At 42.0% G+C, this 19746-nt stretch overlaps 1 protein-coding gene across 2 annotated transcripts in view; it reads right to left on the bottom strand.

Moving 5' to 3' along the window:
* The window catches only part of LOC149441364 (protein mono-ADP-ribosyltransferase PARP14-like), a 124327-nt gene extending 106048 nt beyond the window's left edge, over positions 1 to 18279 (bottom strand). For both annotated transcript variants that reach the window (XM_089657430.1, XM_089657431.1), the window contains exons 1-2: positions 17995 to 18279; positions 16463 to 16596 (exon numbers count right to left, since the gene is read on the bottom strand). In XM_089657430.1, coding sequence (XP_089513556.1) covers positions 16463 to 16596; positions 17995 to 18184 — 324 coding nt within the window. In that variant the 5' untranslated portion in view covers positions 18185 to 18279. The remainder of the gene's footprint in view (positions 1 to 16462; positions 16597 to 17994) is intronic.
* Between the last annotated feature and the right edge of the window lie 1467 nt (positions 18280 to 19746).

Here is a 19746-nt window from a genome sequence, read left to right as displayed (position 1 = left end):
GAGACCATATCCCCCTTATGTATTATACATGGAGATCATATCCCCCCCGTATGTATTATACATGGAGATCATATCCCCCTTATGTATTATACATGGAGATCATATCCCCCCCTTATGTATTATACATGGAGATCATAACCCCCCTTATGTATTATACATGGAGATCATATCCCCCCTTATGTATTATACATGGTGATCATATCCCCCCTTATGTATTATACATGGAGATCATATCCCCCCTTATGTATTATACATGGATATCATATCCCCCCCCCCTTATGTATTATACATGGAGATCATATCCCCCTTATGTATTATACATGGTGATCATATCCCCCTTATGTATTATACATGGAGATCATATCCCCCCTTATGTATTATACATGGAGATCATATCCCCCTTATATATTATACATGGAGATCATATCCCCCCCTTATGTATTATATATAGTGATCATATCCCCCCCTTATGTATTATACATGGAGATCACATCCCCCCTTATGTATTATACATGGAGATCATATCCCCCCTTATGTATTATACATGGAGATCATATCCCCCTTATGTATTATACATGGAGATCATATCCCCCTTATGTATTATACATGGAGATCATATCCCCCCTTATGTATTATACACGGAGATCATATCCCCCTTATGTATTATACACGGAGATCATATCCCCCTTATGTATTATACATGGTGATCATATCCCCCCTTATGTATTATACATGGTGATCATATCCCCCCTTATGTATTATACATGGAGATCATATCCCCCTTATGTATTATACATGGAGATCATATCCCCCTTATGTATTATACATGGTGATCATATCCCCCCTTATGTATTATACATGGAGATCATATCCCCCTTATGTATTATACATGGTGATCATATCCCCCCTATGTATTATACATGGAGATCATATCCCCCTTATGTATTATACATGGTGATCATATCCCCCCTTATGTACTATACATGGAGATCATATCCCCCCCTTATGTATTATACATGGAGATCATATCCCCCTTATGTATTATACATGGAGATCATATCCCCCTTATGTATTATACATGGTGATCATATACCCCTTTATGTATTATACATGGAGATCAGATCCCCCCTTATGTATTATACATGGAGATCATATCCCCCCTTATGTATTATACATGGAGATCATATCCCCCCTTATGTATTATACATGGAGATCATATCCCCCCCTTATGTATTATACATGGAGATCATATCCCCCCCCTTATGTATAATACATTGAGATCATATCCCCCTTATGTATTATACATGGAAATCATATCCCCCCTTATGTATTATACATGGAGATCATATCCCCCCTTATGTATTATACGTGGAGATCATATCCCCCCTTATGTATTATACATGGAGATCATATCCCCCTTATGTATTATACATGGAGATCATATCCCCCCCGTATGTATTATACATGGAGACCATATCCCCCTTATGTATTATACATGGAGATCATATCCCCCCCGTATGTATTATACATGGAGATCATATCCCCCTTATGTATTATACATGGAGATCATATCCCCCCCTTATGTATTATACATGGAGATCATAACCCCCCTTATGTATTATACATGGAGATCATATCCCCCCTTATGTATTATACATGGTGATCATATCCCCCCTTATGTATTATACATGGAGATCATATCCCCCCTTATGTATTATACATGGATATCATATCCCCCCCCCCCCTTATGTATTATACATGGAGATCATATCCCCCTTATGTATTATACATGGTGATCATATCCCCCTTATATATTATACATGGAGATCATATCCCCCCCTTATGTATTATATATAGTGATCATATCCCCCCCTTATGTATTATACATGGAGATCACATCCCCCCTTATGTATTATACATGGAGATCATATCCCCCCTTATGTATTATACATGGAGATCATATCCCCCTTATGTATTATACATGGAGATCATATCCCCCCTTATGTATTATACACGGAGATCATATCCCCCTTATGTATTATACACGGAGATCATATCCCCCTTATGTATTATACATGTTGATCATATCCCCCCTTATGTATTATACATGGTGATCATATCCCCCCTTATGTATTATACATGGAGATCATATCCCCCTTATGTATTATACATGGAGATCATATCCCCCTTATGTATTATACATGGTGATCATATCCCCCCTTATGTATTATACATGGAGATCATATCCCCCTTATGTATTATACATGGTGATCATATCCCCCCTATGTATTATACATGGAGATCATATCCCCCTTATGTATTATACATGGTGATCATATCCCCCCTTATGTATTATACATGGAGATCATATCCCCCTTATGTATTATACATGGAGATCATATCCCCCTTATGTATTATACATGGAGATCATATCCCCCCTTATGTATTATACATGGAGATCATATCCCCCTTATGTATTATACATGGAGATCATAACCCCCCTTATGTATTATACATGGAGATCATATCCCCCTTATGTATTATACATGGTGATCATATTCCCCCTTATATATTATACATGGAGATCATATCCCCCCTTATGTATTATACATGGAGATCATATCCCCCCTTATGTATTATACATGGATATCATATCCCCCCCCCCCCTTATGTATTATACATGGAGATCATATCCCCCTTATGTATTATACATGGTGATCATATCCCCCTATGTATTATACATGGTGATCATATCCCCCTTATGTATTATACATGGAGATCATATCCCCCCCTTATGTATTATACATGGAGATCATATCCCCCTTATGTATTATACATGGAGATCATATCCCCCTTATGTATTATACATGGTGATCATATCCCCCCTTATGTATTACACATGGAGATCATATCCCCCCTTATGTATTACACATGGAGATCATATCCCCCCTTATGTATTATACATGGAGATCATATCCCCCCTTATGGATTATACATGGTGATCATATCCCCCTTATGTATTATACATGGTGATCATATCCCCCCTTATGTATTATACATGGAGATCATATCCCCCTTATGTATTATACATGGAGATCATACCCCCCCCCCTTTTGTATTATACATGGAGATCATATCCCACCTTATATATTATACATGGAGATCATATCCCCCCTTATGTATTATACATGGAGATCATATCCCCCTTATGTATTATACATGGTGATCATATCCCCCTTATATATTATACATGGAGATCATATCCCCCCCTTATGTATTATATATAGAGATCATATCCCCCCCTTATGTATTATACATGGTGATCATATCCCCCCTTATGTATTATACATGGAGATCATATCCCCCCTTATGTATTATACATGGTGATCATATCCCCCCTTATGTATTATATATAGAGATCATATCCCCCCCTTATGTATTATACATGGAGATCATATCCCCCTTATGTATTATACATGGTGATCATATCCCCCCTTATGTATTATACATGGTGATCATATCCCCCCTTATGTATTATACATGGAGATCATATCCCCCCTTATATATTATACATGGAGATCATATCCCCCCCTTATATTTTATACATGATGATCATATCCCCCCTTATGTATTATACATGGAGATCATATCTTCCCTTATGTATTATACATGGAGATCATATCCCCCCTTATGTATTATACATGGAGATCATATCCCCCCTATGTATTATACATGGAGATAATATCCCCCCTTATGTATTATACATGGAGATCATATCCCCCCTTATGTATTATACATGGAGATCATATCCCCCTTATGTATTATACATGGAGATCATATCCCCCCTTATGTATTATACATGGAGATCATATCTTCCCTTATGTATTATACATGGAGATCATATCCCCCCTATGTATTATACATGGAGATCATATCCCCCTTATGTATTATACATGGAGATCATATCTTCCCTTATGTATTATACATGGAGATCATATCCCCCCTTATGTATTATACATGGAGATCATATCCCCCCTTATGTATTATACATGGAGATCATATCTTCCCTTATGTATTATACATGGAGATCATATCCCCCCTTGTGTATTATACATGGAGATCATATCCCCCTTATGTATTATACATGGAGATCATATCCCCCTATGTATTATACATGGTGATCATATCCCCCCTTATGTATTATACATGGAGATCATATCCCCCCCTTATGTATTATACATGGAGATCATATCCCCCTTATGTATTATACATGGAGATCATATCCCCCTTATGTATTATACATGGTGATCATATACCCCTTTATGTATTATACATGGAGATCATATCCCCCCTTATGTATTATACATGGAGATCATATCCCCCCTTATGTATTATACATGGAGATCATATCCCCCCTTATGTATTATACATGGAGATCATATCCCCCCCTTATGTATTATACATGGAGATCATATCCCCCCCCTTATGTATAATACATTGAGATCATATCCCCCTTATGTATTATACATGGAGATCATATCCCCCCTTATGTATTATACATGGAGATCATATCCCCCCTTATGTATTATACATGGAGATCATATCCCCCCTTATGTATTATACATGGAGATCATATCCCCCCTTATGTATTATACATGGAGATCATATCCCCCCTTATGTATTATACATGGAGATCATATCCCCCTTATGTATTATACATGGAGATCATATCCCCCCCGTATGTATTATACATGGAGACCATATCCCCCTTATGTATTATACATGGAGATCATATCCCCCCCGTATGTATTATACATGGAGATCATATCCCCCTTATGTATTATACATGGAGATCATATCCCCCCCCTTATGTATTATACATGGAGATCATAACCCCCCTTATGTATTATACATGGAGATCATATCCCCCCTTATGTATTATACATGGTGATCATATCCCCCCTTATGTATTATACATGGAGATCATATCCCCCCTTATGTATTATACATGGATATCATATCCCCCCCCCCTTATGTATTATACATGGAGATCATATCCCCCTTATGTATTATACATGGTGATCATATCCCCCTTATGTATTATACATGGAGATCATATCCCCCCTTATGTATTATACATGGAGATCATATCCCCCTTATATATTATACATGGAGATCATATCCCCCCCTTATGTATTATATATAGTGATCATATCCCCCCCTTATGTATTATACATGGAGATCACATCCCCCCTTATGTATTATACATGGAGATCATATCCCCCCTTATGTATTATACATGGAGATCATATCCCCCTTATGTATTATACATGGAGATCATATCCCCCCTTATGTATTATACACGGAGATCATATCCCCCTTATGTATTATACACGGAGATCATATCCCCCTTATGTATTATACATGGTGATCATATCCCCCCTTATGTATTATACATGGTGATCATATCCCCCCTTATGTATTATACATGGAGATCATATCCCCCTTATGTATTATACATGGAGATCATATCCCCCTTATGTATTATACATGGTGATCATATCCCCCCTTATGTATTATACATTGAGATCATATCCCCCTTATGTATTATACATGGTGATCATATCCCCCCTATGTATTATACATGGAGATCATATCCCCTTATGTATTATACATGGTGATCATATCCCCCCTTATGTATTATACATGGAGATCATATCCCCCCCTTATGTATTATACATGGAGATCATATCCCCCTTATGTATTATACATGGAGATCATATCCCCCTTATGTATTATACATGGTGATCATATACCCCTTTATGTATTATACATGGAGATCATATCCCCCCTTATGTATTATACATGGAGATCATATCCCCCCTTATGTATTATACATGGAGATCATATCCCCCCTTATGTATTATACATGGAGATCATATCCCCCCCTTATGTATTATACATGGAGATCATATCCCCCCCCTTATGTATAATACATTGAGATCATATCCCCCTTATGTATTATACATGGAGATCATATCCCCCCTTATGTATTATACATGGAGATCATATCCCCCCTTATGTATTATACATGGAGATCATATCCCCCCTTATGTATTATACATGGAGATCATATCCCCCCTTATGGATTATACATGGAGATCATATCCCCCCTTATGTATTATACATGGAGATCATATCCCCCCTTATGTATTATACATGGAGATCATATCCCCCCCGTATGTATTATACATGGAGACCATATCCCCCTTATGTATTATACATGGAGATCATATCCCCCCCGTATGTATTATACATGGAGATCATATCCCCCTTATGTATTATACATGGAGATCATATCCCCCCCTTATGTATTATACATGGAGATCATAACCCCCCTTATGTATTATACATGGAGATCATATCCCCCCTTATGTATTATACATGGTGATCATATCCCCCCTTATGTATTATACATGGAGATCATATCCCCCCTTATGTATTATACATGGATATCATATCCCCCCCCCTTATGTATTATACATGGAGATCATATCCCCCTTATGTATTATACATGGTGATCATATCCCCCTTATATATTATACATGGAGATCATATCCCCCCCTTATGTATTATATATAGTGATCATATCCCCCCCTTATGTATTATACATGGAGATCACATCCCCCCTTATGTATTATACATGGAGATCATATCCCCCCTTATGTATTATACACGGAGATCATATCCCCCTTATGTATTATACATGGTGATCATATCCCCCCTTATGTATTATACATGGTGATCATATCCCCCCTTATGTATTATACATGGAGATCAAATCACCCTTATGTATTATACATGGAGATCATATCCCCCTTATGTATTATACATGGTGATCATATCCCCCCTTATGTATTATACATGGAGATCATATCCCCCTTATGTATTATACATGGTGATCATATCCCCCCTATGTATTATACATGGAGATCATATCCCCCTTATGTATTATACATGGTGATCATATCTCCCCTTATGTATTATACATGGAGATCATATCCCCCCTTATGTATTATACATGGAGATCATATCCCCCCCTTATGTATTATACATGGAGATCATATCCCCCTTATGTATTATACATGGAGATCATATCCCCCTTATGTATTATACATGGAGATCATAACCCCCCTTATGTATTATACATGGAGATCATATCCCCCCTTATGTATTATACATGGTGATCATATCCCCCCTTATATATTATACATGGAGATCATATCCCCCCTTATGTATTATACATGGATATCATATCCCCCCCCCCTTATGTATTATACATGGAGATCATATCCCCCTTATGTATTATACATGGTGATCATATCCCCCTTATATATTATACATGGAGATCATATCCCCCCCTTATGTATTATATATAGTGATCATATCCCCCCCTTATGTATTATACATGGAGATCACATCCCCCCTTATGTATTATACATGGAGATCATATCCCCCCTTATGTATTATACATGGAGATCATATCCCCCTTATGTATTATACAGGGAGATCATATCCCCCCTTATGTATTATACACGGAGATCATATCCCCCCTTATGTATTATACACGGAGATCATATCCCCCCTTATGTATTATACACGGAGATCATATCCCCCCTTATGTATTATACATGGAGATCATATCCCCCCTTATGTATTATACATGGAGATCATATCCCCCCTTATGTATTATACATGGAGATCATATCCCCCCTTATGTATTATACATGGTGATCATATCCCCCCTTGTGTATTATACATGGAGATCATATCCCCCCTTATATATTATACATGGAGATCATATCCCCCCTTATGTATTATACATGGAGATCATATCTTCCCTTATGTATTATACATGGAGATCATATCCCCCCTTATGTATTATACATGGAGATCATATCCCCCTTATGTATTATACATGGAGATCATATCCCCCTTATGTATTATGTATTATGTATCCCCCTCAGCCACTTCCTACTGTACCTTTACCCCCTCCCTCCTAGATTGTAAGCTCGTAAGAGTAGGGCCCTCTTACCCCTCGTACATTGTTTGTTGTTGTTGTACTGTGCCATGTATTGTCCCCCCTATTGTACAGCGCTGAGCAAACCCTTTGGCGCTATATAAACTCGTAATAATAATAATAATAATAATAATATTATACATGGTGATCATATCCCCCTTATGTATTATACATGGTGATCATATCCCCCCTTATGTATTATACATGGAGATCATATCCCCCTTATGTATTATACATGGAGATCATATCCCCCTTATGTATTATACATGGTGATCATATCCCCCCTTATGTATTATACATGGAGATCATATCCCCCTTATGTATTATACATGGTGATCATATCCCCCCTTATGTATTATACATGGAGATCATATCCCCCCTTATGTATTATACATGGAGATCATATCCCCCCCTTATGTATTATACATGGAGATCATATCCCCCTTATGTATTATACATGGTGATCATATCCCCCTTATATATTATACATGGAGATCATATCCCCCCCTTATGTATTATATATAGTGATCATATCCCCCCCTTATGTATTATACATGGAGATCACATCCCCCCTTATGTATTATACATGGAGATCATATCCCCCCTTATGTATTATACATGGAGATCATATCCCCCCTTATGTATTATACATGGTGATCATATCCCCCTTATGTATTATACATGGTGATCATATCCCCCTTATGTATTATACATGGTGATCATATCCCCCTTATGTATTATACATGGAGATCATATCCCCCCTTATGTATTATACATGGAGATCATATCCCCCCTTATGTATTATACATGGAGATCATACCCCCCTTATGTATTATACATGGAGATCATATCCCCCTTATGTATTATACATGGAGATCATATCCCCCCTTATGTATTATACATGGAGATCATATCCCCCCTTATGTATTATACATGGAGATCATATCCCCCCTTATGTATTATACATGGTGATCATATCCCCCCTTATGTATTATACATGGAGATCATATCCCCCCCTTATGTATTATACATGGAGATCATATCCCCCCTTATGTATTATACATGGAGATCATATCCCCCCTTATGTATTATACATGGAGATCATATCCCCCCTTATGTATTATACATGGAGATCATATCCCCCCTTATGTATTATACATGGAGATCATATCCCCCTTATGTATTATACATGGAGATCATATCCCCCTTATGTATTATACATGGAGATCATATCCCCCCTTATGTATTATACATGGAGATCATATCCCCCCTTATGTATTATACATGGAGATCATATCCCCCCTTATGTATTATACATGGAGATCATATCCCCCCTTATGTATTATACATGGAGATCATATCCCCCCTTATGTATTATACATGGTGATCATATCCCCCCTTGTGTATTATACATGGAGATCATATCCCCCCTTATATATTATACATGGAGATCATATCCCCCCTTATGTATATACATGGAGATCATATCCCCCCCTTATGTATTATACATGGAGATCATATCCCCCCTTATGTATTATACATGGAGATCATATCCCCCTTATGTATTATGTATTATGTATCCCCCTCAGCCACTTCCTACTGTACCTTTACCCCCTCCCTCCTAGATTGTAAGCTCGTAAGAGTAGGGCCCTCTTACCCCTCGTACATTGTTTGTTGTTGTTGTACTGTGCCATGTATTGTCCCCCCTATTGTACAGCGCTGAGCAAACCCTTTGGCGCTATATAAACTCGTAATAATAATAATAATAATATTATACATGGTGATCATATCCCCCTTATGTATTATACATGGTGATCATATCCCCCCTTATGTATTATACATGGAGATCATATCCCCCTTATGTATTATACATGGAGATCATATCCCCCTTATGTATTATACATGGTGATCATATCCCCCCTTATGTATTATACATGGAGATCATATCCCCCTTATGTATTATACATGGTGATCATATCCCCCCTTATGTATTATACATGGAGATCATATCCCCCCTTATGTATTATACATGGAGATCATATCCCCCCCTTATGTATTATACATGGAGATCATATCCCCCTTATGTATTATACATGGTGATCATATCCCCCTTATATATTATACATGGAGATCATATCCCCCCCTTATGTATTATATATAGTGATCATATCCCCCCCTTATGTATTATACATGGAGATCACATCCCCCCTTATGTATTATACATGGAGATCATATCCCCCCTTATGTATTATACATGGAGATCATATCCCCCCTTATGTATTATACATGGTGATCATATCCCCCTTATGTATTATACATGGTGATCATATCCCCCTTATGTATTATACATGGTGATCATATCCCCCTTATGTATTATACATGGAGATCATATCCCCCCTTATGTATTATACATGGAGATCATATCCCCCCTTATGTATTATACATGGAGATCATACCCCCCTTATGTATTATACATGGAGATCATATCCCCCTTATGTATTATACATGGAGATCATATCCCCCCTTATGTATTATACATGGAGATCATATCCCCCCTTATGTATTATACATGGAGATCATATCCCCCCTTATGTATTATACATGGTGATCATATCCCCCCTTATGTATTATACATGGAGATCATATCCCCCCCTTATGTATTATACATGGAGATCATATCCCCCCTTATGTATTATACATGGAGATCATATCCCCCCTTATGTATTATACATGGAGATCATATCCCCCCTTATGTATTATACATGGAGATCATATCCCCCCTTATGTATTATACATGGAGATCATATCCCCCTTATGTATTATACATGGAGATCATATCCCCCTTATGTATTATACATGGAGATCATATCCCCCCTTATGTATTATACATGGAGATCATATCCCCCCTTATGTATTATACATGGAGATCATATCCCCCCTTATGTATTATACATGGAGATCATATCCCCCCTTATGTATTATACATGGAGATCATATCCCCCCTTATGTATTATACATGGTGATCATATCCCCCCTTGTGTATTATACATGGAGATCATATCCCCCCTTATATATTATACATGGAGATCATATCCCCCCTTATGTATATACATGGAGATCATATCCCCCCCTTATGTATTATACATGGAGATCATATCCCCCCTTATGTATTATACATGGAGATCATATCCCCCTTATGTATTATGTATTATGTATCCCCCTCAGCCACTTCCTACTGTACCTTTACCCCCTCCCTCCTAGATTGTAAGCTCGTAAGAGTAGGGCCCTCTTACCCCTCGTACATTGTTTGTTGTTGTTGTACTGTGCCATGTATTGTCCCCCCTATTGTACAGCGCTGAGCAAACCCTTTGGCGCTATATAAACTCGTAATAATAATAATAATAATAATATTATACATGGTGATCATATCCCCCTTATGTATTATACATGGTGATCATATCCCCCCTTATGTATTATACATGGAGATCATATCCCCCTTATGTATTATACATGGAGATCATATCCCCCTTATGTATTATACATGGTGATCATATCCCCCCTTATGTATTATACATGGAGATCATATCCCCCTTATGTATTATACATGGTGATCATATCCCCCCTTATGTATTATACATGGAGATCATATCCCCCCTTATGTATTATACATGGAGATCATATCCCCCCCTTATGTATTATACATGGAGATCATATCCCCCTTATGTATTATACATGGAGATCATATCCCCCCTTATGTATTATACATGGAGATCATATCCCCCCTTATGTATTATACATGGAGATCATATCCCCCCTTATGTATTATACATGGAGATCATATCCCCCTTATGTAATATACATGGAGATCATATCCCCCCTTATGTATTATACATGGAGATCATATCCCCCGTATGTATTATACATGGAGATCATATCCCCCCTTATGTATTATACATGGAGATCATATCCCCCTTATGTATTATACATGGAGATCATATCCCCCCTTATGTATTATACATGGAGATCATATCCCCCCTTATGTATTATACATGGAGATCATATCCCCCCTTATGTATTATACATGGAGATCATATCCCCCTTATGTAATATACATGGAGATCATATCCCCCCTTATGTATTATACATGGAGATCATATCCCCCGTATGTATTATACATGGAGATCATATCCCCCCTTATGTATTATACATGGAGATCATATCCCCCCTTATGTATTATACATGGAGATCATATCCCCCCTTATGTATTATACATGTAGATAATATCCCCCCCCCCTTATGTATTATACATGGTGATCATATCCCCCCTTATGTATTATACATGTAGATAATATCCCCCCCTTATGTATTATACATGGAGATCATATCCCCCCCTTATGTATTATACATGGACATCATATCCCCCCTTATGTATTATACATGGAGATCATTTCCCCCCTTATGTATTATACATGGAGATCATATACCCCCTTATGTATTATACATGGAGATCATATCCCCCCTTATGTATTATACATGGAGATCATATCCCCCCTTATGTATTATACATGGAGATCATATCCCCCCTTATGTATTATACATGGAGATCATATCACCCCCTTATGTATTATACATGGAGATCATATCCCCCCTTATGTATTATACATGGAGATCATACCCCCCCTTATGTATTATACATGTAGATAATATCCCCCTCTTATGTATTATACATGGAGATCATATCCCCCCTTATGTATTATACATGGAGATCATATCCCCCCCTTATGTATTATACATGGAGATCATATCCCCCCTTATGTATTATACATGGAGATCATATCCCCCCTTATGTATTATACATGGAGATCATTCCCCCCCTTATGTATTATACATGGAGATCATATCCCCCCTTATGTATTATACATGGGGATCATATCTCCCCCTTATGTATTATACATGGAGATCATATCCCCCCTTATGTATTATACATGGAGATCATATCCCCCTTATGTATTATACATGGAGATCATCCCCCCCCCTTATGTATTATACATGGAGATCATATCCCCCCTTATGTATTATACATGGAGATCATATCCCCCCTTATGTATTATACATGGAGATGATATACCCCCTTATGTATTATACATGGTGATCATATCCCCCCTTATGTATTATACATGGAGATCATATCCCCCCCGTATGTATTATACATGGAGATCATATCCCCCCCTATGTATTATACATGGAGATCATATCCCCCTTATGTATTATACATGGAGATCATATCCCCCCTTATGTATTATACATGGAGATCATATCCCCCCCTTATGTATTATACATGGAGATCATATCCCCCCTTATGTATTATACATGGAGATCATATCCCCCTTATGTATTATACATGGAGATCATATCCCCCCCTTATGTATTATACATGGAGATCATATCCCCCTTATGTATTATACATGGAGATCATATCCCCCTTATGTATTATACATGGAGATCATATCCCCCCCTTATGTATTATACATGGAGATCATATCCCCCCCTTATGTATTATACATGGAGATCATATCCCCCCTTATGTATTATACATGGAGATCATATCCCCCCCTTATGTATTATACATGGAGATCATATCCCCCCCTTATGTATTATACATGGAGATCATATCCCCCTTATGTATTATACATGGTGATCATATCCCCCCTTATGTATTATACATGGAGATCATATCCCCCCTTATGTATTATACATGGAGATCATATCCCCCCTTATGTATTATACATGGTGATCATATCCCCCCTTATGTATTATACATGGAGATCATATCCCCCTTATGTATTATACATGGAGATCATATCCCCCCTTATGTATTATACATGGATATCATATCCCCCCTTATGTATTATACATGGAGATCATATCCCCCCTTATGTATTATACATGGAGATCATATCCCCCCCTTATGTATTATACATGGAGATCATATCCCCCCTTATGTATTATACATGGAGATCATATCCCCCTTATGTATTATACATGGAGATCATATCCCCCCCTTATGTATTATACATGGAGATCATATCCCCCTTATGTATTATACATGGAGATCATATCCCCCTTATGTATTATACATGGAGATCATATCCCCCCCTTATGTATTATACATGGAGATCATATCCCCCCCTTATGTATTATACATGGAGATCATATCCCCCCTTATGTATTATACATGGAGATCATATCCCCCCCTTATGTATTATACATGGTGATCATATCCCCCCTTATGTATTATACATGGAGATCATATCCCCCTTATGTATTATACATGGAGTTCATGAGGAGGAGCGGAGTGGGTGATTTGGGCGGTATCTGTGGATGAGGTTGGCAGAGAGGGGTGGAGGTCAGTGGAGGGATTGGCAGAGGGGGGTGGAGGACACTCAGTGGAGGCCAGTGGAGGGATTGGCAGAGAGGGATGGAGGACACTAAATGGAGGTCAGTGGAGGGATTGGCAGAGAGGAGTGGAGGACACTGAGTGGAGGCCAGTGGAGGGATTGGCAGAGAGGGGTGGAGGACACTGAGTGGAGGCCAGTGGAGGGATTGGCAGAGAGGGGTGGGGGACACTGAGTGGAGGTCAGTGGAGGGATTGGCAGAGAGGGGTGGAGGACACTGAATGGAGGCCAGTGGAGGGATGGCAGAGAGGGGTGGAGGACACTGAATGGAGGCCAGTGGAGGGATGGCAGAGAGGGGTGGAGAATACTGAATGGAGGTCAGTGGAGGGATTGGCAGAGGGGGGTGGAGGACACTGAATGGAGGCCAGTGGAGGGATTGGCAGAGAGGGGTGGAGGGCCCTGAATGGAGGCCAGTGGAGGGATTGGCAGAGAGGGGTGGAGGGCCCTGAATGGAGGCCAGTGAAGGGATTGGCAGAGAGGGGCAGCAGTCGCTGATCGGTTAGTAAGGTAGATGAGTCTAGCAGCAGCATTCATAATAGCCTGAAGGGGGAGTGGCCTGTGTAACGGTAGACCAGTGAGGAGGGAGTTGCAGTAATCGAGGCGGGATATAATTGGTCAGGAAGGGGCGGATTCTGGAAATGTTCTGGAGGTTGAGGTGGCAGGATTTAGCCAGTGAGTGGATGTGGGCTCCAAAGGAGCGGTCAGAGTCTAGGATTACGCCCAGCACCCTGGCATGAGGGGAAGGACCAATGGTTGTGCTGGTGATCTTAATGGTAAAGTCATGAGTGGGAGATCAGTGGGGAGGTAATATTACAGCTCAGTTTTTGAAAGATTGAGTTTCGGTAGTGGTGTGAAGTCCATGCTGATATGTCGCTCAGTAGATTTGTGATACGTGAGGAGATGGAGGGGGTGAGCTGGGGAGTAGAGACATAGATCTGGGTGTCATCAGCATAGAGGTGGTATTGGAAGCCATGGGAGGTGATCAGTTTGCCCAGGGAGGAGGTATAGAGAGAGAAAAGGAGGGGCCCGAGGACAGAACCTTGGGGGGACCCCAACAGAAAGAGGAAGAGGAGCGGAGGAGGAGGAGTTGTATGTGACACTGACAGTTGCCCTTCTCTGTACTTTCTCCAGTTCCTCAATGTTCTTCTTGTGAATTGGAGCCCAAAACTGAACTGCATGTTCCAGATGAGGTCTCACTAATGATGTGTTCCGGGGGCTCCCCCTGTACTTTCCTATGAAGGGTCGGGACAAAGCTGGTGCAAGTTATAAAAAGAGAACATTTCCTGATCCCTGTCAGAGGTAGTGGGGGTCTTTGCACCTTTTCTGTTTCCTCTCTGTCCCCTCACTTATGGAGTGACTATGAAGCCGTGGGCACCCCCCCACTTATAGCCAGGCTCTCTGATCATATCCTCCATATACAGTATCTCCCAGCAGTGAGCCCCCCTCCCCCGGACTGTATACAATGTATATATATATATATATATATATATATATATAGTATCCCCCAGAAGTGAGTCCCCCCTCCCCCGAACTGTATACAATGGCGGTGTGTTGAGTTATTTTGAGGGGACAGCAAATTTCCATGTTATACAAGCTGTACACTGACTACGTCACATTGTAGCAAAATGTCATTTTTTCAGTGTTGTCACATGAAAAGAGAGAATCAAATATTTACACAAATGTGAGGGGGGGGGGCTCACTTCTGGGAGATACTGTATATGGAGGATATGATCACAGAGACTGGAGGTGGCATCAACATCGGCCGAGACTGAACCCTGCACCCCTGTGAGCCCCTCCCCCTGCACCCCTGTGAGCCCCTCCCCTCCCCCCCTGCCCCCCTGTGAGCCCCTCCCCCCTGCACCCCTGTGAGCCCCTCCCCTCCCCCCCTGCACCCCTGTGAGCCCCCCCCCCATACCCCAACACTTACCTCAGGCTTGTCCTGTGGGGGTGGGGAGGTCGTTGTACTCTGTGTGTCTTCCGGTAATCGGACTTCCAGCTGTAATGTGGTTCCATCTGGTAATTTCAGTTCATGATCCTTCCTCTGCAGAACCCGATCTCGTGCTGCGATAGAGAAGATTCCCAGATATTGTATATTGGACCATCCAGACAGTCCTGTCCTTCCTACATCCCTCTATTCCCCCTGTACTTACCTGCCTGGAGGATCCCCTCCAGTCCTCAGTACTTACCTGCCTCCTCCTTGTAGTGTATGAGGATCCCCTCCAGTCCTCAGTACTTACCTGCCTCCTCCTTGTAGTGTATGAGGATCCCCTCCAGTCCTCGGTACTTACCTGCCTCCTCCTTGTAGTGTATGAGGATCCCTTCCTGTCCTCAGTACTTACCTGCCCCCTCCTTGTAGTGTATGAGGATCCCTTCCTGTCCTCAGTACTTACCTGCCTCCTCCTTGTAGTGTATGGGGATCCCCTCCAGTCCTCAGTACTTACCTGCCCCCTCCTTGTAGTGTATGAGGATCCCCTCCAGTCCTCAGTACTTACCTGCCCTCTCCTTGTAGTGTATGAGGATCCCCTCCAGTCCTCAATACTTGCCCCCTCCTTGTAGTGTATGAGGATCCCCTCCAGTCCTCGGTACTTACCTGCCCCCTCCTTGTAGTGTATGAGGATCCCCTCCAGTCCTCAGTACTTACCTGCCTCCCCCTTGTAGTGTGTGAGGATCCCCTCCAGTCCTCAGTACTTACCTGCCTCCTCCTTGTAGTGTATGAGGATCCCTTCCTGTCCTCAGTACTTACCTGCCCCCTCCTTGTAGTGTATGAGGATCCCCTCCAGTCCTCAGTACTTACCTGCCTCCTCCTTGTAGTGTATGAGGATCCCCTCCAGTCCTCAGTACTTACCTGCCTCCTCCTTGTAGTGTATGAGGATCCCCTCCAGTCCTCGGTACTTACCTGCCCCCCCCCCCTGTAGTGTATGAGGATCCCCTCCAGTCCTCGGTACTTACCTGCCCCCTCCTTGTAGTGTATGAGGATCCCCTCCAGTCCTCAGTACTTACCTGCCTCCTCCTTGTAGTGTATGAGGATCCCCTCCAGTCCTCAGTACTTACCTGCCTCCTCCTTGTAGTGTATGAGGATCCCATCCAGTCCTCGGTACTTACCTGCCCCCTCCTTGTAGTGTATGGGGATCCCCTTCAGTCCTCGGTACTTACCTGCCCCCTCCTTGTAGTGTATGGGGATCCCCTCCAGTGCTCGGTACTTACCTGCCCCCTCCTTGTAGTGTATGAGGATCCCCTCCAGTCCTCAGTACTTACCTTCCTACTCATTGTAGTGTATGAGGATCCCCTCCAGTCCTCAGTACTTACCTGCCCCCTCCTTGTAGTGTATGAGGATCCCCTCCAGTCCTCAGTACTTACCTGCCCCCTCCTTATAGTGTATGAGGATCCCCTCCAGTCCTCAGTACTTACCTGACCCCTCCTTCTAGTAGTATATTATAATGCCCCCACCCCAGTACCTACCTGCCTCCTCCTTGAAGTATATGGTGATGTACCCCGGGCTGCAGTCGCTGTCTCGGATCTCACACTCTCCTCCGTCTGATTTGCTTTTACTCCCAAAATACAGTTGCAGTTTATTCTTCAGCTTCTTCAGTTTCTCTGGCCCCTGGCTCCAGGTTAGGGCCACAGGGTGCAGGTACTTGCTGTCCCCCATGGTGGGGGTCGGTTAGCGGTAGGTGAGGTCGTACAGCCAAGCGGGGTGTGGTGGTCGCTGTTTTCTGGGCGAGGATATTTATGAAGAATGAACTCCAAAGAGTTTCACTTTCTGTTACTTCAGGTCACATGACTTTCTGTCTCCAGGAAAGGTTCCGTGTCAGTCCTGCAGCCGGCATTGACTTTCTATGAGGGATTGCTGGGACTTGCTGTTCCATATTGTACATTGGGGGGGGGGAGGGGTGCAATGGACAGGCGGAGGAGGTCTCAGTATTAGTACACAGAATCCTCATCCATCCTCAGACACAGGAAATAGAAACATTGTTTCCTCTAAAGTTCTATTTTTTGTTACAAAGTTTCAAGTTACAGATAAAGAAGAAAGAGGAACTAAAAGGCGACATATTCTGGGATACAGACAAGAACAACAAACCAGATGGACCCATTTACACGGCATGCTGGGAAGTCTTCCCCAACACACAGACAAGGCAGTTCTCTGTACGTCCCATGGTGTCACCCCCACACCATACGCCCCATGGTGTCACCCCCACACCGTACGCCCCATGGTGTCCCCCCACACCGTACATCCCATGGTGTCACCCCACATCATACATCCCATGGCGTCCCCCCACACCGTACGTCCCATGGTGTCACCCCACACCGTACATCCCATGGTGTCCCCCCACAACGTACGTCCCATGGTGTCACCCCACACCGTACGCCCCATGGTGTCACCCCACACCGTACATCCCATGGTGTCACCCTACACCGTACGCCCCATGGTGTCACCCCACACCGTACGCCCCATGGTGTCACCCCACACCGTACGTCCCATGGTGTCACCCCACACCGTACATCCCATGGTGTCACCCCACACCGTACGTCCCATGGCGTCACCCCACACCGTACTTCCCATGGTGTCACCCCACACCGTACGTCCCATGGCGTCACCCCACACCGTACGTCCCATGGTGTCACCCCACACCGTACGTCCCATGGTGTCACCCCACACCGTACGTGCCATGGCGTCACCCCACACCGTACGTGCCATGGCGTCACCCCACACCGTACGTCCCATGGTGCCACCCCACATCATACATCCCATGGTGTCACCCCACATCATACATCCCATGGTGTCACCCCGCACAGTACGTCCCATGGTGTCACCCCACATCATACATCCCATGGTGTCACCCCACACCGTACGTCCCATGGTGTCACCCCACACCGTACGTCCCATGGTGTCACCCCACACCGTACGTCCCATGGTGTCACCCCACACCGTACGACCCATAGTGTCACCCCACACCGTACGTCCCATGGTGTCACCCCACACCGTACGTCCCATGGCGTCACCCCACACCGTACGTCCCATGGTGTCACCCCACACCGCGCACTGCGTTGCATAAAGATAAAGGAAATATAATTTTGTGACCTATAAATACAAACAGATAAGCAGTTCAATTCCTTCTACCAACAAATGTCACCCCCTACACAGCGCACACCTGCGGGCTCACATTGTACCGTGCATAACGCACGCACGCTGGTGTGAATGGGCCCCAACTG

The sequence above is a fragment of the Staurois parvus genome, unplaced genomic scaffold (assembly GCF_062004578.1).
Source record: "Staurois parvus isolate SC_StPar_1 unplaced genomic scaffold, SC_StPar_1.0 ptg000999l, whole genome shotgun sequence".
NCBI classification, from domain to species: Eukaryota; Metazoa; Chordata; class Amphibia; order Anura; family Ranidae; genus Staurois; species Staurois parvus.
The sequence above is the reverse complement of the archived record's forward strand: the minus strand, read 5'-3'. Positions and strand labels throughout refer to the sequence as shown.